The sequence below is a fragment of the Dendropsophus ebraccatus genome, chromosome 8, assembly GCF_027789765.1.
Source record: "Dendropsophus ebraccatus isolate aDenEbr1 chromosome 8, aDenEbr1.pat, whole genome shotgun sequence".
Classification (NCBI taxonomy): domain Eukaryota; kingdom Metazoa; phylum Chordata; class Amphibia; order Anura; family Hylidae; genus Dendropsophus; species Dendropsophus ebraccatus.
In genome coordinates this window covers 118,256,268-118,280,534 of record NC_091461.1, presented here as the reverse complement: position 1 = coordinate 118,280,534, position 24,267 = coordinate 118,256,268, and the positions used below count along the sequence as shown (strand labels likewise).

Below are 24,267 nucleotides of genomic sequence, written 5' to 3'. Positions count from 1 at the left end.
TGCATGCCCTGGTGTTCTGTCCGGCGGCCATGCTTCCTAACAAAAACTTTGCTAGGTCTTACTTTCGGGGGAGGCCTTATATTTAGCAATTCAGCAAAACCTCTACTAGGTCTTATTTTTGGGGAAACAGGGTAGAAACCACTGTCTAGACCAGGCAGCAGGCAAAATTATGGAAAATGAAGAGGCACTGGAAAATTCTAGAACTTTCTATATTAACATTTAAACTTTGCTCATATAAAACCAAAAAATGCTTAAAGTGCCACTGTCATTTCAAACATCTTGGCAGTAATCAATAGTACAAGAAAATATAAGAAACTTTGTAATAGACCTTATTAGGCAGAAGAACTTTGCTGTGTAATGACAAGGCCAGTTACCCTAATACCCTTCATCCTCACTTCTTATCTGTTCATTAACAAGGGAAAGCCTTCTACAGCAGAGAGAAGCAGAGTGAAGGCGGGCTTCCACTGCCCATTATAGCCTATGGAAGAGGGAGGGGCACAGGGGGTTAGTGAGCAGGGAGAGCTTGAGAAGCTGTACATAACTGGACAGTGCTGCTCCACATGTACAGTATATACACAGGACAGTGCTGCTCCTCATATACATACACAGGACAGTGCTGCTCCTCATATACAGGCACAGGACAGTGCTGCTCCTCATATACATACACAGGACAGTGCTGCTCCTTATATACATACACAGGACAGTGCTGCTCCTTATATACATACACAGGACAGTGCTGCTCCTCATATACACACACACAGGACAGTGCTGCTCCTCATATACACACACAGGGCAGTGCTGCTCCTCATATACATACACAGGACAGTGCTGCTCCTTATATACATACACAGGACAGTGCTGCTCCTTATATACATACACAGGACAGTGCTGCTCCTCATATACATACACAGGACAGTGCTGCTCCTTATATACATACACATGACAGTGCTGTTCCTCATATACACACACAGGACAGTGCTGCTCCTCATATACACACACAGGACAGTGCCGCTCCTTATATACATACACAGGACAGTGCTGCTCCTTATATACATACACAGGACAGTGCTGCTCCTCATATACACACACAGGACAGTGCTGCTCCTCATATACACACACAGGACAGTGCTGCTCCTCAAATACATACACAGGACAGTGCTGCTCCTTATATATATACACAGGACAGTGCTGCTCCACATGTATATACACAGGACAGTGCTGCTCCACATATACATACACAGGACAGTGCTGCTCCTCATATACATACACAGGACAGTGCTGCTCCTCATATACATACACAGGACAGTGCTGCTCCTTATATACATAAACAGGACAGTGCTGCTCCACATGTATATACACAGGACAGTGATGCTCCTCATATACATACACAGGACAGTGCTGCTCCTCATATACATACACAGGACAGTGCTGCTCCTCATATACATACACAGGACAGTGCTGCTCCACATGTATATACACAGGACAGTGCTGCTCCTCATATACATACACAGGACAGTGCTGCTCCTCATATACATACACAGGACAGTGCTGCTCCTCATATACATACACAGGACAGTGCTGCTCCTCATATACATACACAGGACAGTGCTGCTCCTTATATACATAAACAGGACAGTGCTGCTCCACATGTATATACACAGGACAGTGATGCTCCTCATATACATACACAGGACAGTGCTGCTCCTCATATACACAGGACAGTGCTGCTACTCATATACATACACAGGACAGTGCTGCTACTCATATACATACACAGGACAGTGCTGCTCCTCATATACACAGGACAGTGCTGCTCCTTATATACATACACAGGACAGTGCTGCTCCTCATATACACACACAGGACAGTGCTGCTCCTCATATACACAGGACAGTGCTGCTCCTCATATACACAGGACAGTGCTGCTACTCATATACATACACAGGACAGTGCTGCTCCTCATATACATACACAGGACAGTGCCGCTCTTCATATACATACACAGGACAGTGCTGCTCCTCATATACACACACAGGACAGTGCTGCTCCTCATATACATACACAGGACAGTGCTGCTCCTCATATACATACACAGGACAGTGCTGATCTGGTTATGAGTGGAGCCCTTACACATTTATAGTTACACCCCTGCATAAAGATCTCCAGTGGAACTGACAACAACCTCAAGGACTATACACAAAAGAAGGCTTCCCTTTTTTAATTTTCCATTCCTCTGGGGGCATCACATAGTTAAGCAATAAATAATTGCTATTTTTTTTGCTTCCATTACGTCTACATGCTACAGTCATACAATAAACATCAGAACATAGGACACAACGACATAGACTTCAGTCTGCAGGTTTCACGGTGCTCTCTACAACTTCTTCAGGTTTAGGTGAATGCCATTGAACGAGCGCAGGACGAGCTGCGGGATCTTCTTGGGCTCATTGTCGGGGTCTATACTGAGTTTATATCTTAGTAATGTCAGAGCTACAGCGATCTTCATCTCATTCATAGCAAAGTTCTGTCCAATGCAATTCCTGGGGGAGGAGGATACAATATGGAGATTTTAGTGAAATTTATCACCATTTCATATTATATACAGAGCAGGATACATAAGTAAGATGAATGTCAATAAGAAGCCTGGTGTTACAGAGGACCAACAACTACATCTGTGATATCAATGGCAGAACCTATAGATTTATATATGACTCCCAGGTTACACTGTAATAGAGCTGATATATATATATATATATATATATATATATATATATATATATATATATATATATATATATGTATGACCAGTCCACCAGATAAACCATATAAATGTGACTATGGGGAGACTGAGGTCTTATGGCCCCTCATTCTTCCATTGCCAATGGCCACTTAAGTAAACATGTGCCTCCCCCTTCTTCCCGCTCTTTTTTAGCTGTGTTACCTGGATCCGGCGGAGAAGGGCACATACATATGGGAATGTCGCTTTGATGCATTATCAGGGGAAAACCTCAGCGGATCAAAAGCCTGAAATCATAAAAAGGTAAAACATAAACCAGAGGGTAGAAACAATTGCTTTATAATGCAAAGTAATGAGGGTCGTCCACAATGTATATAGAGTATATAGGGAACAGTCTGCATAGAGGAATCAGAATGTATGTGCAATTGTTCATATAGTTTGCTCTATTTTATTACTGCTTTCTACCCCTTTGTATCTGTTACCAATCTGATATCTATTTATCTGTTGTATACAAGAGCACAGTTCCTGCGGCTGGCCATAGGATGGCATCTGTCCACCAGTGATTTATTATACGTTTTGTAAGGTAACATGTTTATATGTGAAAATATGCTATGTGTTCTCTGTAGCAGTGTAACTGGCAGCCATAGAATGGGTTACAGGGTTACGCAGCAAACACGCAGTAGGCCCCAGGGGAACTACACATCCACACCACCGACCACCTTACACACAGGTGCAGCCCCCCTAATAACCTGCGGCCCGCAGAAGAGAGAGAACACAGGGAAGCAATAGTCACCTGTTCCTTTGGAAGCCCTCATGCCCACCTGAGACTGTGACAAACCTGTGAGTAAGGCTGCAGTGCACCACAAGGCCCAGCCATCCTGCAGGTAACAGCACTACACTCACTCTGCAGCTCTCAGTGTATCCCCTCATTTCAGGAGAGGCCTAGCCAGTAGCCACCCGCAGGCTTACAACTACTACTACCACCATCATCATCTCCTATCTATCTATCTATCTATCTATCTATCTATCTATCTATCTATCTCCTATCTATCTATCTATCTATCTATCTATCTATCTATCTATCTATCTCCTATCTATCTATCTATCTATCTATCTATCTATCTATCTATCTATCTCCTATCTATCTATCTATCTATCTATCTATCTATCTATCTATCTATCTCCTATCTATCTATCTATCTATCTATCTATCTATCTATCTATCTATCTATGTAACAGAAAATCTAAGCAGCACTGCTCAAAAATGTTCGGGTGCCAGCGGTCCTGGATCCTGACCACAGATCGTTCCCAAATAGCAAATAGATAATCCACGGCACTCACGGGGTTAAACGGTGAAAAAAGTAAGTGATTTATTGCAGCATTCCAAAACAAGACACGACGTTTCGGTAACCTCACGTTATCTCCTATCTATCTATCTATCTATCTATCTATCTATCTATCTATCTCCTATCTATCTATCTCCTATCTATCTATCTATCTATCTATCTATCTATCTATCTATCTATCTATCTCCTATCTATCTATCTATCTATCTCCTATCTATCTATCTATCTATCTATCTATCTATCTATCTATCTATCTAGTCCAACTGTATATTTAGTGGCACTACCACAGGCGATAGGTTCCGTGTGCCAGCGGAACGTACTTGACCGAAGTACTCAATTTAAATATAAACAGAATTTCCGCAGCACAACTTGTAATGAAAAAACTTTGTGTTGTTTATTTCATATCAAAGTGCAAAGAATAAACATGCGTGCAGCACAGCAAAAAAATCAAAGTACGATGCGACGTTTCAAGCATATTTCTAAGTGTACAACTTCCTCCTTTTATACAGATATCCGTGATTAACAAACAAATCTCATAGGTGAATACATGTGTCCATCAAAGCAGTGTGTGTGTTCATCCCTGCACGTGATCCGTGCTTAATTCATCAGCTGTGTAAGGTACGCCTCCTCCTCCTTGGCGTACAGATATTCAGTCCATACGGCATATAATCAGTGTTCTTTCATCAAAACCGTGCATTCTTTAGTGATCATGTGATATATATAAAAAATTCATACTTGAGTGGGTTCAAAGAGTTCATACATATATATATATATCAATCATTTCCCATGACGTCTGAACTCACCAATCTTCTCATTCAGCATACTACGGGAGCAAAGGCAAAAGAGGTAAACAGGGAGATTCCCCTGTAGCGTATCGGGATTACCCTTATACGTCATCAATGACCGTCTAGGGGGCGTGTAGTTCACATCATCCAGGTTCAATCGTTGGCACTGATAATGTAGTGGAAATAATTCACCTCGGGTGCCATCTATACAGCAACGCTGCATCACTAGAGACATCCTTTAGGCTTCTTTCTCCACTCTATCAGGTCCTAAGCCTCTCCAGGCTGTGTGTACGATTGTCCGTATATGGAAGAACCGCACGTCCCTCAGGTCCATGTGAACAGTATTCTATATTCATATTAATTATCCTCCCTCCGCTGACATGGTGAGTTCGTCGGTCTGGGTCAGTCCAATTGTTTCCATCTAAAGGGAATATAGACAATAAGGTAAGTACATGAAAGTTATAGTACGTAAATGCATACTGCTGGAACCATAGAACATAACACTGGTCCAAGAGGACATATTCACCTTTTCATGTATTTAGACGTTTTATATTCTACGTTCACACCAAAAGGGCCTAGTGCCTCTGTTTCGAATATCCACTTCAGTTCTCTTTTTCTCAGAATTAGGTGTCTATCTACTCCCTTATCTAGGGGGGGAATACGGTCCACTATCATGCATTTCAGGTCTCGCTCACAGTGTCCTGCATCCGAAAAATGTTTCGAGACCGGTAGGTCCTGTTTACCACTCCTGATCGTAAAATCGCACAAGCTGATTCAGCTCTTAAGTCTTTAGCTCCAGAGGATAATTATCAGAATTTTATGGAGAAACAAAATACATTTCTTGAAAAACATAAAAGAGAACTACAAGAGAAAAAGCGCCAGAAATGGCATAGAGATGCCCAAGACTATATGGACGGAAAGATCTATACATGGGGTATACCTGGTGATGTGAATCAAGCCCAACGGAGAAAAAAGAAGGACAGCAACAAACAAGGTGATCTGGAGGATGAAGTTTTTTTAGACATGGGGAAATACGATACATCAAGAAAAGACGAGGAGGAAAGAAAAGAAACAGAGGTCGGAAAAGGCAAGACACAGAGGGGAAGCCGCACACAGTCGGCGAGATCGGCCACGAGAAAGAAGTGACACAAAATGTGGTAAATATCTCTTGTATTACACTTACATCTGATCAATTGAGACTGTTAAATAAGGGACTTAATTTTTGCCCAAGTCAAATAATAGACTGGTTCAATTTAGATCTTGATATCTCTGAGTTTATTCGCCGTTTAAATCTAAAAGTATGGTTTGAGAATTATAAGACCTCGTGTGTGAATACTGACCAATCTGTATGTACTAACAAAAAACTTTCTCTACAGGCTCTAGACTTAAAACTAGAGAGCACATTTAACCCTACAAATGTATCACCAACCATTGAAGCGTATCACAAACTGATTAAGATTGAAGTAAAAAAAATTACAGAACCTGTATGACAAAGGGGAGGTAATTTTTCCAAACATGACGTCACAAGACTTGAAAGCACTTAGCTCTCTGATCCATGACCACAGGATTATTATCAAACCAGCCTATAAGGGTGGGGCGATAGTGGTCATGGACAGAGAGCTATACATGGAGGAAGCATACAAACAGTTGGGTGACAGGGAAGTGTACCAGTTGCTAAGTGGAGATCCTAAATTCAAAATCGCTAAAATAATTGAAAGAATTGTGAACGAGGGTATAATAAATGATATAATAGATGAAAAAATTGGTGAATATCTAATTATGAATTGTCCTAGAACACCATTTCTGTACTTTTTGCCTAATAATAGGACACCATTTCTGTACTTTTTGCCTAATAAGATTCACAAACATCTCACTAGACCACCAGGGAGGCCAATTGTATCGGGACATGACTCGATTTTTAGTCGCATATCGATATTTTTGGATAAAGTATTGAGACCGCTGGTGACGAGGGCTAACTCATATATTAAGGATACGTCACATTTCCTAAGAGAAATAAGAGACCTGGATATTCCAGACACGGCAATCCTGGTTACTATGGACATAACAAGTCTATATACATCAATAGAACAGACAATGGGATTGAGAGCTATCAGCAATGCTTTAGGTACACTTGAACTGAAGGAAAAGGAGAAGGATTTCATCTTAAGACTATTGGAAGTAATATTAACATATAATTACTTCAGGTTTGACGACAAATGGTATATGCAGACAAGGGGCGTTGCTATGGGGGCGAATGCAGCACCTACATATGCAAATATTGTAGTATCCCAATTAGAAGAACACTGCATTTACACTTCCCCACACTTTGCACAGGTATTACTGTGGAAACGTTTTATCGACGACGTCTTTATGGTGTGGACAGGAGACATGACATCATTACAGAGATTTATGGAATATCTAAACACAATAGACAAAACGATAAAATTCACGATGACACATGACAGACAATCCATACATTATTTGGACGTAACAGTGACAAAAACAGACAAACGGCTTGTGACCAAATTATATACTAAGGAGACAGATTGCAACAACATGTTACAATACCAAAGTTGTCATCCACCCAAGATGAAAAGGTCCTTACCTAAAAGCCAGATGTTGAGAGCAGTGAGAATAACAGATCAGACACAGGATTTAGAAAGTTCCTTGGATAAAATGTGTAAACAGTTCCAACAGAGGGGATATCCCAGGGATGTGCTAGAACACAGCAGACATGAAGTGACACAAATAGACAGAAGGACACTGTTACAAGACAAGACAAAGGATAAAGATATACGTAGAATACCGTTCATCACAACATTTACTCATTTTTCTCCAAAAATCATTAGAATTATCAACAAATACTGGTACATGATTAGAAATACATACTCACAAATTCCAGAATTTCAAACACCCCCCTTGGCCTCATATAGACGGGTATCGAATCTGAAAGACAAATTGGTAAAAACAGATGTAAGTAAGAAAAGGACTGTACAACAAGGTATGACATCTATAAGAAAGACAGGGTCTTATCCATGTTTGAACTGCATTAACTGCAGATACATGGTTAAAGGACCGAAATTTATCCATCCGCATACTGGACAAACATTTAACATACAACATTACTTGACATGTAACTCGGATTGGGTAGTTTACATTTTATGGTGCCCATGTAACAAGATCTATGTGGGAGAGACATCTTATGACTTCAAGACAAGATTAAATCAACATAGATATACGATCAGGAGTGGTAAACAGGACCTACCGGTCTCGAAACATTTTTCGGATGCAGGACACTGTGAGCGAGACCTGAAATGCATGATAGTGGACCGTATTCCCCCCCTAGATAAGGGAGGAGATAGACACCTAATTCTGAGAAAAAGAGAACTGAAGTGGATATTCGAAACAGAGGCACTAGGCCCTTTTGGTTTGAACGTAGAATATAAAACGTCTAACTACATGAAAAGGTGAATATGTCCTCTTGGACCAGTGTTATGTTCTATGGTTCCAGCAGTATGCATTTACGTACTATAACTTCCATGTACTTACCTTATTGTCTATATTCCCTTTAGATGGAAACAATTGGACTGACCCAGACCGACGAACTCACCATGTCAGCGGAGGGAGGATAATTAATATGAATATAGAATACTGTTCACATGGACCTGAGGGACGTGCGGTTCTTCCATATACGGACAATCGTACACACAGCCTGGAGAGGCTTAGGACCTGATAGAGTGGAGAAAGAAGCCTAAAGGATGTCTCTAGTGATGCAGCGTTGCTGTATAGATGGCACCCGAGGTGAATTATTTCCACTACATTATCAGTGCCAACGATTGAACCTGGATGATGTGAACTACACGCCCCCTAGACGGTCATTGATGACGTATAAGGGTAATCCCGATACGCTACAGGGGAATCTCCCTGTTTACCTCTTTTGCCTTTGCTCCCGTAGTATGCTGAATGAGAAGATTGGTGAGTTCAGACGTCATGGGAAATGATTGATATATATATATATTTATGAACTCTTTGAACCCACTCAAGTATGAATTTTTTATATATATCACATGATCACTAAAGAATGCACGGTTTTGATGAAAGAACACTGATTATATGCCGTATGGACTGAATATCTGTACGCCAAGGAGGAGGAGGCGTACCTTACACAGCTGATGAATTAAGCACGGATCACGTGCAGGGATGAACACACACACTGCTTTGATGGACACATGTATTCACCTATGAGATTTGTTTGTTAATCACGGATATCTGTATAAAAGGAGGAAGTTGTACACTTAGAAGTATGCTTGAAAAGGGTGACGGAGGTCACCGAAACGTCGCATCGTACTTCGATTTTTTTGCTGTGCTGCACGCATGTTTATTCTTTGCACTTTGATATGAAATAAACAACACAAAGTTTTTTCATTACAAGTTGTGCTGCGGAAATTCTGTTTATATCTTTCTATCTATCATCTTTCTATCTATCATCTATCTATCTATCTATCTATTTATCTGTATATCTCCTATCTATCTATCTATCTATCTATCTATCTATCTATCTATCTATCTATCTCCATTATATCTATCTTCTATCTATCTATCTATCTATCTATCTATCTATCTATCTATCTACCTCCTATCTATCTCCTATCTATCTATCTATCTATCTATCTATCTATCTATCTATCTATCTCCATTATATCTATCTTCTATCTATCTATCTATCTATCTATCTATCTATCTATCTATCTATCTATCTATCTAATGTCCACAATAGAGCGCACTCCCAGTTCCAGTGCTGGAGTGCCAAGCAACGGAGATTGGATAAAAATCTCCACTAAATAAATCCAAGAATTTTGCGGCACATCCGTATAGTGAAAAAAAGTTGTGGTATTTATTGGTACATCAAAAAGCAAGTGCAACGTTTCAGTCTCATCTCGAGACCTTTCTCAAGCAAATACAAACAGTAACTCCTATCCTTTTATAGTGTGTAGCAAATCATGATTAACAGGTGATTAGAAGTGATAAGGAGTGATACAAATCTGGTGCATAAAATAGTGATAAATAAGGTTCTATATACTGAACAAATTATGAGATGTGATTACATATGATACACTCAGTGTGTTATACATTCATATGTGTAAAAGTATATTTAAAATCAGACGGCGGAGTTGGCTTCCACTTGTCACTGCTCTATCAGTTAAAGCAAAAAAACAGGCATAAATAGCATATTCACAGTAAGTGCCCAGTCTTGCATATCTGTATCATAGACTGTCTTAGAAAGGTCACTGTGAAATAATCCTCAGGGAAAGTCCGTTGTCAGAATGTAAAAAAAAACGCATTGGTCCGTAGACGTCTGAATAGTGTTCAGTCAGGTCAGCGGGGTAGATCTTGGAACTCCTTCCTTTGAATAGCAGGTTATCCGGCTTGAGAGCCATGCGCCCCTGAGCTTCAAAGGCACATAGCACTCATTACAACGCGCTTCTAGCTGGGTTGTGTACGTGTTGTGGTGCCCATGTAAGCTGTTATACGTGGGGGAGACAATCTGGGACATGCGTACACGGCTAAACCAGCACAGATATTCCATCCGTAGCCAGAAGAAAGACTTGCCTGTTCCTAAACATTTTACTGAGAAGGGGCACTGCGAGAAAGATTTACAATTCATGATTATTGATCATATTCCTTCTCCTAAGAGAGGAGGTGACAGAATCACTATGCTAAAAAAAAGGGAATTACTCTGGATTCATAAATTAAATACACTCCAGCCCAATGGCCTTAATGTTGAATTTAAAATAACAACAAAAATGAACAAATGATGTCTTGCTTTATAGTGGGAGTGTGTCCAGCTACCTCATGATACCTGCCTTAGAAGCTCTGTTATACCTTTTTACTTATATCCTTTCTCTTTTTCTTTTGTTACAGAAATTATGGAACACGGCGGAGGAGGCTTACCGCAAATCACTGCTGAAGTCAGTAGGAACATGTTCACATTGAGCAAGGGATTCAGCCGTTTTGCAGTTCTACAATACATGGGTGTAGGGGTGATCAACATTTAGCATATAGGTTTGGGCGACCTCACCGGGTATCTCCTGAGCCACACTATGGTCTTAGTTGAGATACGCGTTGTAATGAGTGCTATGTGCCTTTGAAGCTCAGGGGCGCATGGCTCTCAAGCCGGATAACCTGCTATTCAAAGGAAGGAGTTCCAAGATCTACCCCGCTGACCTGACTGAACACTATTCAGACGTCTACGGACCAATGCGTTTTTTTTTACATTCTGACGTTCTGACAACGGACTTTCCCTGAGGATTATCTCACAGTGACTTTTCTAAGACAGTCTATGATACAGATATTCAAGACTGGGCACTTACTGTGAATATGCTATTTATGCCTGTTTTTTTTGCTTTAACTGATAGAGCAGTGACAAGTGGAAGCCAACTCCGCCGTCTGATTTTAAATATACTTTTACACATATGAATGTATAACACACTGAGTGTATTATATGTAATCACATCTCATAATTTGTTCAGTATATAGAACCTTATTTATCACTATTTTATGCACCAGATTTGTATCACTCCTTATCACTTCTAATCACCTGTTAATCATGATTTGCTACACACTATAAAAGGATAGGAGTCACTGTTTGTATTTGCTTGAGAAAGGTCTCGAGATGAGACTGAAACATTGCACTTGCTTTTTGATGTACCAATAAATACCACAACTTTTTTTCACTATACGGATGTGCCGCAAAATTCTTGGATTTATTTAGTGGAGATTTTTATCCAATCTCCGTTGCTTGGCACTCCAGCACTGGAACTGGGAGTGCGCTCTATTGTGGACATTAGATAGATAGATAGATAGATAGGAGATAGGAGATAGATAGATAGATAGATAGATAGGAGATAGGAGATAGATAGATAGATAGGAGATAGATATAATGGAGATGGATAGATAGGAGATAGATAGATAGATAGATAGATAGATAGATAGATAGATAGATAGATAGATAGATAGATAGGAGATAGATAGGAGATAGATAGATAGATAGATAGATAGATAGATAGATAGATAGATAGATAGATAGGAGATAGATAGATAGATAGATAGATAGGAGATAGATATAATGGAGATAGATAGATAGGAGATAGATAGATAGATAGATAGATAGATAGATAGATAGATAGATAGATAGATAGATAGATAGGAGATAGATAGGAGATTGGGGATCCTATGCCATAGGACTTTCACTGCACAGCACCCACTGCTCTGGATCTGGACGTGCGGCTGTTACTCTGCTCTATCTACCTATCTATCTATCTATCTATCTATCTCCTATCTATCTATCTCCTATCTATCTCCTATCTATCTATCTATCTATCTATCTATCTATCTATCTATCTATCTATCTATCTATCTATATCCTATCTATCTCCTATCTATCTATCTATCTATCTATCTCCTATCTCCTATCTATCTATCTATCTATCTATCTATCTCCTATCTATCTATCTATCTATCTATCTATCTATCTATCTCCTATCTATCTATCTATCTTCCTATCTATCTCCTATCTATCTATCTATCTATCTCCTATCTATCTCCTATCTATCTCCTATCTATCTATCTCCTATCTATCTATCTATCTATCTATCTATCTATCTATCTAAAATGCCTCTGTATACTGTACTTACCTCAGGATTGTCCCACATACTGGGAGATCTGTTCATACAAAATATACTAATAAAGACACTGGTACCTGTTGCAAAAAAAAAAAAAAAAAAAAGTTTATAATAGATCAGTACAAAAAAAAAACAACAAAACTTTAAATAATAAAAAAAGCAATTACTATTCAATACATATCTATCTAACCATGTCACAGGGCCTCAATGGCCTCTCGATGAAAGGCTGTGGGGGTGTCTCATAGACACATAACAGGGAGAGGCACCTGCAGTAGTGCCTGCTTGTTCTACTCATTGACTGGCTTCTAAATGATCACTTCTCAACCACCCCAACCAATAAAAAAGTTTGGACGTGTCATAAGTTTTTGATTTTACTTGCTAAAGGTCCTACCCCTTCTGCTCTCCTGCGATCCAGGAGGTAGGACCAGTTCTGCTCCCTTTTATTGCTAAACAGAAGGTAGAATTCAAGCACTGACCTTTGGGCAGGCTCCGCCCATCAAAGAATGTGATTGGTTCTTTAAGTTCCCGAGCCACTTCTGGTACAGGCGGGTAGAGACGCATGCTCTCCTTTATACACATGGTGGTATACGGCAGCTTCCCCAGGTCCTCCCTGTACAATATAAAGCAATAATAATAATAATAATATTACTTCAATTCAATCAATCAATGGTGCAAAAGAGTCACAGCTGGGAAAATACAAATCTCTGATTGTGATTCTTCTTAAAGAAGAAACAATGGTGTAAATGTTTGCTGCTATAAGGCTATGTTCACACTCCATACTGGCCATCGCCGCTTGGCACTGGAAAATAAAGTTGAGTGAACTCTGTACAAACGAACACGGAAAGAGACCGACAGACCCATTTATTTTAATGGTTGCCATTGGGTTTTCTAGTGGTGTACATTTTACAAGAGTCTAGAGGGAGTAATGAATTTTTTTGTCCCTTAAAGGGGTTGTCTGGTGGTCGGCTGCCAAAATAAATGTGTTATACTTACCTATCTGCGCTCCCTCTGTGACAGGAGTGACAGTGTGGAAGAGCCTCAACTTTCATCACTGCCACCAAATCGCCTTCTTTGCATTGCCCTGCCATGTGTTACACTATTATATATAAGGTTCTTACCACTCCACTGTGCTCCGCTCCCCCAGGAACTCCCTGATCTCCTCCCGGCATTTCTCCTGGTGTTCGGGGTATTTAGCCAAACAGTAGAATGTCCAGGAGACCCCGCTGGCCGTGGTATCGTGCCCCTCGAACATGAAGGTGTCTACCTCTGCCCGCAGATCTTCATCAGACAGTCCCTGACCATTCTCATCCTGATAAACACAAAGACACATCTCTGTTACTGGAAATGTTTGGACAATAAGGGGTTATCCCGAAGTTGACTTTTTAAAAAATTAAGAGACAGCGCCAGTCTAGTTTATTGGTTGTATCTGGTATTGCATTTGAAACTTATTCAGGGGGCAGAGATGTAACACAAGCTCTGAGGATCTGTCACCACCTCCCACCTAATAGCGCAGTGCAGTGTATAGGTCTGTCAGGCAATGTTAGGGATTATCTGCTTTTCAAGGTATAACTAAATGGGGTAATCCAGCGGAATAAAATATATCTTTTAAATCAACTTGTGTCAGGAAGTACCAGAGATTTGTCATTTACTTCTATCAAAAAACTTCCAGTCTTCCAGTACTTATCAGCTGCTGTATGTCCTACAGGAAGTGGTGTATTCTCTCCAGACTGACATAGTGCTCTCTGCTGCCACCTGTGTCCATGTCAGGAACTGTCCAGAGCAGTAGCAAATCCCCATAGAAAACCTCTCCTGCTCTAGACAGTTCCTGACATGGACAGAGGTGGCAGCAGAGAGCACTGTGTCAGACTGGAAGCCTGTATAATTACCTTGGCACATAATAGGATGTCCAGAAAATCCAAATGTCTCTTCTGTTTGATCTTCTCCAGCTCCGTCTCCTGTTTTAATGATTCCTTCCTCACTTTTATAACTTTATCTATATGAAACAAATGCAATGTTGGTCCAATATGAAAAAATATATATAGAGCGCTTGATTGCGTCCACCATTGGGCTAAATTTAAATGAAAAGGCAAAGCGTTTTTTTTTTTCCAAACTCTCATTAGATGTTACTTTATTATTTTTCTTTTTACTTTTTTTATTATACAGTAAGGCATTTCGTACCTGTTTTGCAGCTCCATCGTTTGCCCGATCCAGGACCTCAGGATATCCCCGACTCATCGTTTTTTATGTAATCATAATAAAAGTCAAGTTTTATGGTGAGTGCCCTCCTATGTTTCTATTTTTTTATATTGGACTTACATTTGAACCTGAATTTCTAAGGAGGAGCACCCCTAATCCTTCTTCTTGGAATAATAGGCATAATCTAATGAAATATCCTAACGGGACACTGTTCACACTACTTTAGTGCCGATCGCTGTTTTTCAATACAGAACTACAAATGCAATGTGGTTACTGATAAGAACAAAAAAAAAATCATTTCTCATTGTCAACTCTGTGCTCCCTTCTACCATATAAGATTACATCACCAACTTCAAATCTTCTCTCTCCAAAACTTTCTACTTCACATCCCAACACAAGATTAACAATATCTGTAAAGCTTCACCCCACGATTCCGGTAACTAGCGATGAGCGGAGATACTGAACTGTTTGGGTTCGGCAACATTCTCCGAACCCCAATGCTCGGCATTTGTCTCCCCGTGTCTGGAGAAGTTCAATGCCGCCCTACAGAGTCCTGGAAGCCATGGGTACAGCCATATCTATCTTCACAACTGCTCAGTGCTCTTCTATCATTGGCTGCTTCTCCACCATTACTGATGATAAGCTTTCTGAACTACTCTACAAATCTGCCGTCTGTGCACCTGACCCAATCATATCCGGTCTTACAATTGCAGTTATACTACTGTACAGCGTCTCCGGTACAGAACTGGTGCGTCGGAATGGTTGGAATGGTCCGCAGCTAACTTTTACCCCACCAACCTACCCAAAGACACTAATGGTTTATTTTTCTAAACATCATTACCTAGTGCTCCTCGCTCTTTTAGGCTCCTCGTTCTGTCTTTTATACAGTGGACTATTTCCTCCTGTTCTCTCTTGGTGTCCCAGACTTCTGGATATCCTCACTCTTTACCAAGCCAACACTTAATGGCTCTCACAAACTATTCCTTGTCCCTACTCATTGTCTAAACGTTCTGTCCTGGGACTCCTGTTCTTCTCCATGTCATTGGCCCACTTTTACACTGACGTCACTTATAGTCTTCTCTCCATCCCATTTGTCACTTCTCTTCATCCAAGACTTTTTGGCTATATCCTCTTTCTTCTCCTCCCGTTCACTCCTCCACAGAGGATCTTGGCCATATCCCATGCACCCCTTAACATAGCCATAAGTGGCAGCTAAATCTAGAAAGGGGGGTGGGCCTAATGCATATAAGGTGGAGGAGTTTATTGACCCTTAGTATGTAGGGAGATGGAGGCAACATGGTGACTGTGAGATTTGAACCACAGGAAACAATATAGTGCAACTAATACAGACACAGAGATAGTCACAATGTCTGCCTGGGGGGGGGGGGGGGGCGCTACAGTACTGTATCCAAGCTGGTGATCCATAAGATCCATCAATATGTGAGAAGGTCATGAGGATTGTACTGTCAGCAGCATACAATGTACCCAATGGCATTAAATAACTTATGGTATAGGGTGGTCTGACCTGTATGTCCGTGCGCTATCCTCAGAGCTTTCCGGAAGCGAAATCCCTGGGGGCTCAAGTAGAAAATGAAATCATTGTGATACAGGAAGAAGCGGATCCTTTGTTGTACCAGTTGGGAGAGGTTATATACAGCTTTGATGTATTCATTCTCACTGTAAAGAAAGGAACGGGATCAACCATGTTGTATGGAGGGTCTGGCTACTAAACTCAGCAGATGACTACCGATCCGACCTTGCAGATTCTCACGTAGCAGATAGGACGTCACCCACTAGGTCTCTCTGCAAGGATTCCTAACCAGCTTCCTCACCAACCTGTCCAGCTGGCAGTTGCTCTCGTAGCTAAAGGCGCATTTCATGATGGTGTCCAGAGTCATGAGGCTGACATGATGGAAAAGCTCCTCTGGTTTGCTATCTGGGGCCAGTCTGTCCCATTTGTCCTAAACAAGATTTCATCATAAGTAAAGTATATATTAGCCTAGTGCTATCATTATCGTAAACTGTGTAGGGTTAGAGGCATTCTCAAACGAGTTTCAACTGAAACATCCGTCTTCATCAGGGTTTGCCTATAATTGGAGCACTTGCAGATGCACTCCACTTATATTGGCATAAATCCCCATTGGGCACAAATATAGTTGACTACAACTAACATTCCTTGGTATTCCCTAGAATAAGTAATACACTGTTTTGCTATCCTTGCTTGATATTTCTCTGTATATATTATGCATATGCAAATCATTAAAGAAGAAGTCTGGGGTCGGACATTTTTCTGTTTCAAAAGAGTTGATGTCTGCTGTCTACGATGGTTCCCGGTCCCGTGGCTGTTGACTGGCAGGCCCGACTTGTCACGACTCGGGTCAGATCAGGAAGCGGACGGAGGACTGGGAACCAGAGCGGAGGACAGCGGACACTAGATGGATTTTTGAGGGACTGGGGAGGTTTCTGACATTTCACCTTACCAGCATGACATTAACACAGTCGGACACCACTCTGACGTACGGCTTCAGAACATCGTAATGGAATCCGGGAGTCAACAACTTTCGGTGTTGGAACCATTTCTGCCCTGACAGCACCAGCAAACCTTTCCCTGAATGACAGGACGGTAGTAGATGGGTCATTGGGATGGAGATATTTATAGACTTGGATATGATTTACTTAAGCAAGGACTATGCACTTAAGTTGCTTTAGTATAAATATACATTTGACAGGCTATAAAAATGGGCAGCATTTAAAACTCATAGAAAATTAGATCCTGCTCGTATCGCCACTTTTTGGTGACATTACCCAGTATTTTTTCACTCTTCACACAGAACACTAGGAGTATAATGTGAAAACCATGATACAGTACGTACCAATCCACGGGGTCAAGAAGTAATAGGCAAAGCTGTCCTTCGGATCTATAGGAAAGTAGAATGTGTATTCAGGATATATTCACAAATTATAACATATAACTCGGATTATGAAGGACAGTATATCCTGTAATCTTCCAATATATAATATAGCCAGGTTCACACTGCATTATCAAATCCATCTCACTCTTCTCACTTCAGAATGTTTATTTTTATATGTTTATAAAGGTTCAGAATATATTTTAAAAAATCACTTAAGTTATGGTGTGAGCTCCTTGTGCTGTTTCTTCTATGCGGTTTCGCTAACTATGGTGAAAGTTGATCTAACCTTTTGCTGTGATATTTGCTGTAAATATTTGCAGGGAAACAATATATAACAGTTTAAAAGATAATTTTAAAATATAGTTAAAGAAATGCTAAAATAAAAAATATATATATAGCCAGCATTGTTACTCACCTTGCCTGGACAAAATGGCTTTCACATAGTCTGGATGGTAGACAGTGAGGCAAGCAAAGAAATTTCCAAGCCACATGGGGAAGGCGCAGTCATATTGTTTAGCATAACCACTCACAATGTCCAGAATCTTCACATTTTGTTTTATCTATGAAGAAGAAGAAGGGTCTTAGATAAATCCTTTGTTGGCCCTATTAGTCTTCAGAGAAGGCCTACCTAGGCCTGACATCTGAATGTGGTTCTTGCTTTAGCACTATACACAAGGTAATTTTTCAGAACAATAAAGGGGTTTTCCAAGATTAGAATATTGATGGGCTATCCTTCAGAATGGTGGGTGGCTGACTCTTGGTGCCCCCCACCGATCAGCTGTTTGATAGGGTCATGCTCGGACACACATTGTGGATTGTGTACATGGGTCCATACACCAAATGTGCGATTTGCCAGAGTGCAGATGTATAAAAACAATTCCAAGGATATAGCACTTGCATGCAGACTTGTCAAATAGCTAATCCTCAGATAGGTTGGACCTTGTGTTTCACCAAGGACTTCCAACCCTATCTCTGCCTGTTCCATTGTACCACTTTGCCTCTTCTGTATATGGCCAAGCCTGACTAACTACAAACCTGTGCTGCCCATTCCAACCTGTTTGTCCGTCTTTGACCATGATAGTACAAAGACTTCAGACTCATCTCTACCTTCTCCTTGGTGCCCCACATTGGCATCTCTTGGCCCGCTGGGTCATTTGCCACCTATACTGGGACCACTCCTCTCGGTACTGACCTGGTAGCCCACTGCAGCGAAGCCTAGATCCTCCAAAAATGGATTAAAGTGGGAGAACCAGGGGACTATTTAGACAACTCCCAAATTCAAAGCAGACAGGTGGCACAGTGGGTCCACAGCTATTGCAACACAAAGTGTGTCCTTTTTAGGTAAAACCTACCTTATTACTACAGTAACGGGGCAATTTATTGTCATCATCTGATGGACTTAAAGTCCCAAAACCACCCTGATCCAATTTGCCTCTAGAATTGGGGAATTATTTTCTGAGCTACTCCTAAATTCACAAAAAATTGGAAGGGGAAATAAGCTAAAAAGTAACTTTTATTGATATCAGGATAAGATATTTGCGGTATACAAAAGAGTGCAAGAAATACTATACAATATATACAATGTGCATGACGCACTGTCTCTCCAACAATGAACAATACCACAGGACCAGCAAGATCACAGTAGCTCAGATATACCACTATGTCCTATTATGTCGGTATCGTTTAAATGCGGTCCGTACCGGTCACTGTCTGTTTAAGGAACGTGTCAGTCCCAAGTATATCACAGCGTGTCTTACGGTACGTGTATATGTCATACAGGTCACTGTCTGTTAGGGATATATAATCCCAAATGTGTCACAGTGTGTCCTGTCACTAATGGTACCGTCACCTACACCCTACGCGTTTCTGTCACTCGTGTCTGTGACGTCATCAGGGGTCAGAGGTGCACTAAAGAGGGTACATGAGGTAAACAATGATAGATATGAAGACCGTCAGAGCCCTTAAAACAATCCAGCCATGATAGAGGTAATGGAATATTGGCGTCTGAGAATTGGGGAATGGTAAAGGCAGGTGTACTCACTGTACCCACGTGGATGGACCCAAAAGCAGAATGTCCTAAAGAGTCAGTGGACTGTATATGGACCTTTGTAAAATGTAAATGTATACTATCAGTAGCTGCAAAAACATAATATGTCCAAGTGTGATAAAGCCCAACTATACTTACAGTTCTGCAGGGTCGTGATAGGTGGCAGTGAGGTGTTTATGTGATCCCAAAGATGGCCTCCCTGTGAAAGGCAAATTATTCCTTTAGCGATTTATGCCAGGCATAATGGCCAGAGGTAGGGCTAAATAGGTTGGGAAGCACTCACCCGTCTTCAATATAATACAGGAGATGTTCACCAGTCAGGCTGCAGTGGCAGTCTAACCAGTGAATCGGGTCTGCAGCCTATTTAACGGCCGCGCAGACGCCTCGCTTGTGACGTCACAGCACGTGGTGCTTGCGCGCCGAGACAACCGACCATCCCCCCGCACGTCCAGGGGGTGTGGCATCCTGACGTGGTTTATGTACCAGATGCCGGTGCTCGGCTGTATCGCTGTCCAGGTGCTGAAACATGAGAGCGGCATCTCGCAGTGCAGTGAGTGCGCTCTTAATAAAAGAAAAGAGGCTATGTAAGATGTAAAAACCAGATAAATATATGTCGCCGATGTCCAGATGGATAAAACAACCGAGTCAGCAAGCAGATGCGCATAAGAGGGTATACAAGAGTGTACTGAGAAAAATGAGAAATGTAGTATGATAAGACAAAAGGGGAAGACAAAAGGGGAAGTCCTAGCCAATGACCCACCAGTTATTTTCCCCATGCTGCATGCCTCTATTTGTGGCTGCGCCCACACTCCAAACCCTCCTTCCCCTTTTGTCTTATCATACTACATTTCTCATTTTTCTCAGTACACTCTTGTATACCCTCTTATGCGCATCTGCTTGCTGACTCGGTTGTTTTATCCATCTGGACATCGGCGACATATATTTATCTGGTTTTTACATCTTACATAGCCTCTTTTCTTTTATTAAGAGCGCACTCACTGCACTGCGAGATGCCGCTCTCATGTTTCAGCACCTGGACAGCGATACAGCCGAGCACCGGCATCTGGTACATAAACCACGTCAGGATGCCACACCCCCTGGACGTGCGGGGGGATGGTCGGTTGTCTCGGCGCGCAAGCACCACGTGCTGTGACGTCACAAGCGAGGCGTCTGCGCGGCCGGTAAATAGGCTGCAGACGCGATTCACTGGTTAGACTGCCACTGCAGCCTGACTGGTGAACATCTCCTGTATTATATTGAAGACGGGTGAGTCCTTCCCAACCTATTTAGCCCTACCTCTGGCCATTATGCCTGGCATAAATCGCTAAAGGAATAATTTGCCTTTCACAGGGAGGCCATCTTTGGAATCACATAAGTACCTTACTGCCACCTATCACGACCCTGCAGAACTGTAAGTATAGTTGGGCTTTATCACACTTGGACATATTATGTTTTGCAGCTACTGATAGTATACATTTACATTTTACAAAGGTCCATATACAGTCCACTGACTCTTTAGGACATTCTGCTTTTGGGTCCATCCACGTGGGTACAGTGAGTACACCTGCCTTTACCATTCCCCGATTCTCAGACGCCAATATTCCATTACCTCTATCATGGCTGGATTGTTTTAAGGGCTCTGACGGTCTTCATATCTATCATTGTTTACCTCATGTACCTTCTTTAGTGCACCTCTGACCCCTGATGACGTCACAGACACGAGTGACAGAAACGCGTAGGGTGTAGGTGACGGTACCATTAGTGACAGGACACACTGTGACACATTTGGGATTATATATCCCTAACAGACAGTGACCTGTATGACATATACACGTACCGTAAGACACGCTGTGATATACTTGGGACTGACACGTTCCTTTAACAGACAGTGACCGGTACGGACCGCATTTAAACGATACCGACATAATAGGACATAGTGGTATATCTGAGCTACTGTGATCTTGCTGGTCCTGTGGTATTGTTCATTGTTGGAGAGACAGTGCGTCATGCACATTGTATATATTGTATAGTATTTCTTGCACTCTTTTGTATACCGCAAATATCTTATCCTGATATCAATAAAAGTTACTTTTTAGCTTATTTCCCCTTCCAATTTTTTGTACATTCAATAGCCTGGGATATGAGTCATACACATGGTTAGTATACCATAATTATACTTATTGTTTATACTACTCTTAAATTCCAAGTTTTAAAAAGTTGGAAACATGGAGCCCCCACCCACTGTTTTGCCCACTGATCTGGACTCTGCTTTAATAAACAGATATTTATCTTGAAGACTATAACCCACTAAAGACAATGATTAAACTTGAAGTTGACTTTGACGATCATAAGGAGATAAGACGTCCACTTCATATAACAGCTACATTATCAGCACGGTGAGTCCTCTGGCACGGTAACCTAAGATAAAACTGTAGACTTATACCTAAACTGGAACAAAGAGCATATATACCCACTGTAGACAGAGATAACATGCCAACTTTTAGACATGTCCCAGTTTACAATCAAATTGCAGGAAAAAAATTATTTTTTTTTTAACATTACATACCTAAATGAGGGGGGGGGGCAGCTACTGGGGGGTGTTCAGGATAGATTACTTACATGGCATATGCTATTTACTAGGTAGGCTGACTGCCAGGGGGGCTATGTAAAGGGGTTATACTAACTACAGGGGAATACTACCTATTGAAGACCTACCTGCACAGAGAGGCCTAACTACTATGGGGGGCACAGAGGGAACCTAACTACTATGTGGGACAGTGACACAGAGGGAGCCTAACTACTGTATGTGGGGGCATCAATGGGCCTAAACACTATATGAGGGCACAGAGAGGGCCTAACTGCTATATGGGACACAGAGGGAACCTAACTACTATATGGGACACAGAGGGAGCCTAACTACTATATGGGACACAGGGGGAACCTAACTACTATATGGGACACAGAGTGAGCCTAACAACTATATGGGACACAGAGGGAGCCTAACAACTATATGGGACACAAAGGGAGCCTAACTACTATATAGAGACACAGAGAGGGCCTAACTACTATATGGGACACAGAGGGAACCTAATTACTATATTGGACACAGAGGAAGCCTAACTACTCAATGGGACACAGAGGCAACCTAACTACTATATGGAGACACAAGAGGGCCTAACTACTATATGGGGTAAAGAGGGAGCCTAACTACTGTATGGGGCACAGAGGAAATCTAGCTACTGTATCAGGGGGCATCAAGGGGCCTAAACACTATATAGGGGCAAACAAGGGACCTAACTACTATGTGGAGGCAAAAAGAAAACCTGACTACTATATGGGGACTCAGAGAGGGTCTAACTATTATATGGGACACATAGGGAACCTAACTACTATATGGGACACAGAGGTAGCCTTACTACTATATGGGACACAGAGGGAGCCTAACTACTATACAAAGACACAGAGAGGGCCTAACTACTATATGGGACACAGAGGGAGCCTAACGTCTCTATGGGATCCAGAGGGAACCTAACTACTCTATGAGATACAGAGGGAACCTAACTACTATATGGAGACACAGAGAGGGCCTAACTACTATATGGGGTAAAGAGGGAGCCTAACTACTATATTGGGCACAGAGGAAATCTAGCTACTGTATCAGGGGGCCTAAACACTATATATGGGGCACACAAGGGACCTAACTACTATGTGGAAGCAAAAAGTAAACTTAATTACTATATGGGGGCACAGAAGAAGTCTAATACTATATGCACTGCGTATGTGCTCTGCAAGATCTCTAATGTGTCTCCCAGATTAACTGGAACAACTTACTGCATGTGACCCGCAGCTCTATTCATTCTCTGTGAAGTTGTCATAGTGGCTCCATAGAGAATGAATAGATCTGTCGGTCACATGTCGACATGCTTCTCTACTAAAAACAAAGGAGCCGGGGGCCAATCTGGAGATTGTTGGGGGAGGGGGGGCACGGAGGGTGGACCTCCTGCAATCTCTTACTTGTTCCCTATCCTGTCGATACGGAACATGCATGTTTTAAAAGGGAAAACTAAGGCTGTGTCATCCAGGGGCCTACATATACATGGAGCCATCCCAAATCCATATGGCCGCCCTTTAGGATCCATGTACAGCCACAACACCAGTTTAGTATCTTACATCATGTACTCTCGTTCAGCCAATCACAAGACTTTGCCACATGACTAACCGTAGATACTGCATTGTCACCCACTGACTGTGGTGTCTGTTGCTAAGCAACATCCCAAACATGGTTTTCAACTAATTTAGCTCAGCTACATCCATACAAATAAAAAACCAAATGCCTCTTACCTCAGGGACGTTGCCATACAGCCAGTGACGCTTAGGGCCCGGGAAAGCACTGAAGACTCTCTCCAGCTTCTTCTTCCTCAGGTAGAGACTGGAGACTTTGTAGAGCAGGTACAGGGCGCACAGGGTGGCGGCATAGTACAAGAGATCAAAGGGGCTCAGGGAGAGGAGAGCGGGCAGCATGGTTGGATTACTCTCTGCACTGTACAACCAGGGACATATAT

General features: G+C 41.6%; 1 protein-coding gene across 2 annotated transcripts; it reads right to left on the bottom strand.

Moving 5' to 3' along the window:
- Positions 1–2,202: 2,202 nt before the first annotated feature.
- LOC138799856 (cytochrome P450 4A14-like) lies at positions 2,203–24,267 on the bottom strand. 2 transcript variants are annotated; one of them, XM_069981566.1, is made up of 12 exons: positions 24,047–24,267; positions 18,074–18,218; positions 17,620–17,664; positions 17,227–17,354; positions 16,583–16,707; positions 16,272–16,423; positions 14,437–14,543; positions 13,669–13,859; positions 13,027–13,160; positions 12,563–12,627; positions 2,942–3,024; positions 2,203–2,540 (listed from the first exon to the last, which is right to left on the bottom strand). In XM_069981566.1, exons 1-12 carry the CDS (start codon positions 24,224–24,226, stop codon positions 2,375–2,377), a joined length of 1,521 nt encoding a protein of 506 aa, XP_069837667.1. In that variant the 5' UTR covers positions 24,227–24,267; the 3' UTR covers positions 2,203–2,374. The 2 variants fall into 2 exon arrangements, with proteins under 2 accessions (XP_069837667.1, XP_069837668.1); XM_069981567.1 differs by lacking the exon at positions 24,047–24,267 and adding an exon at positions 23,876–23,946.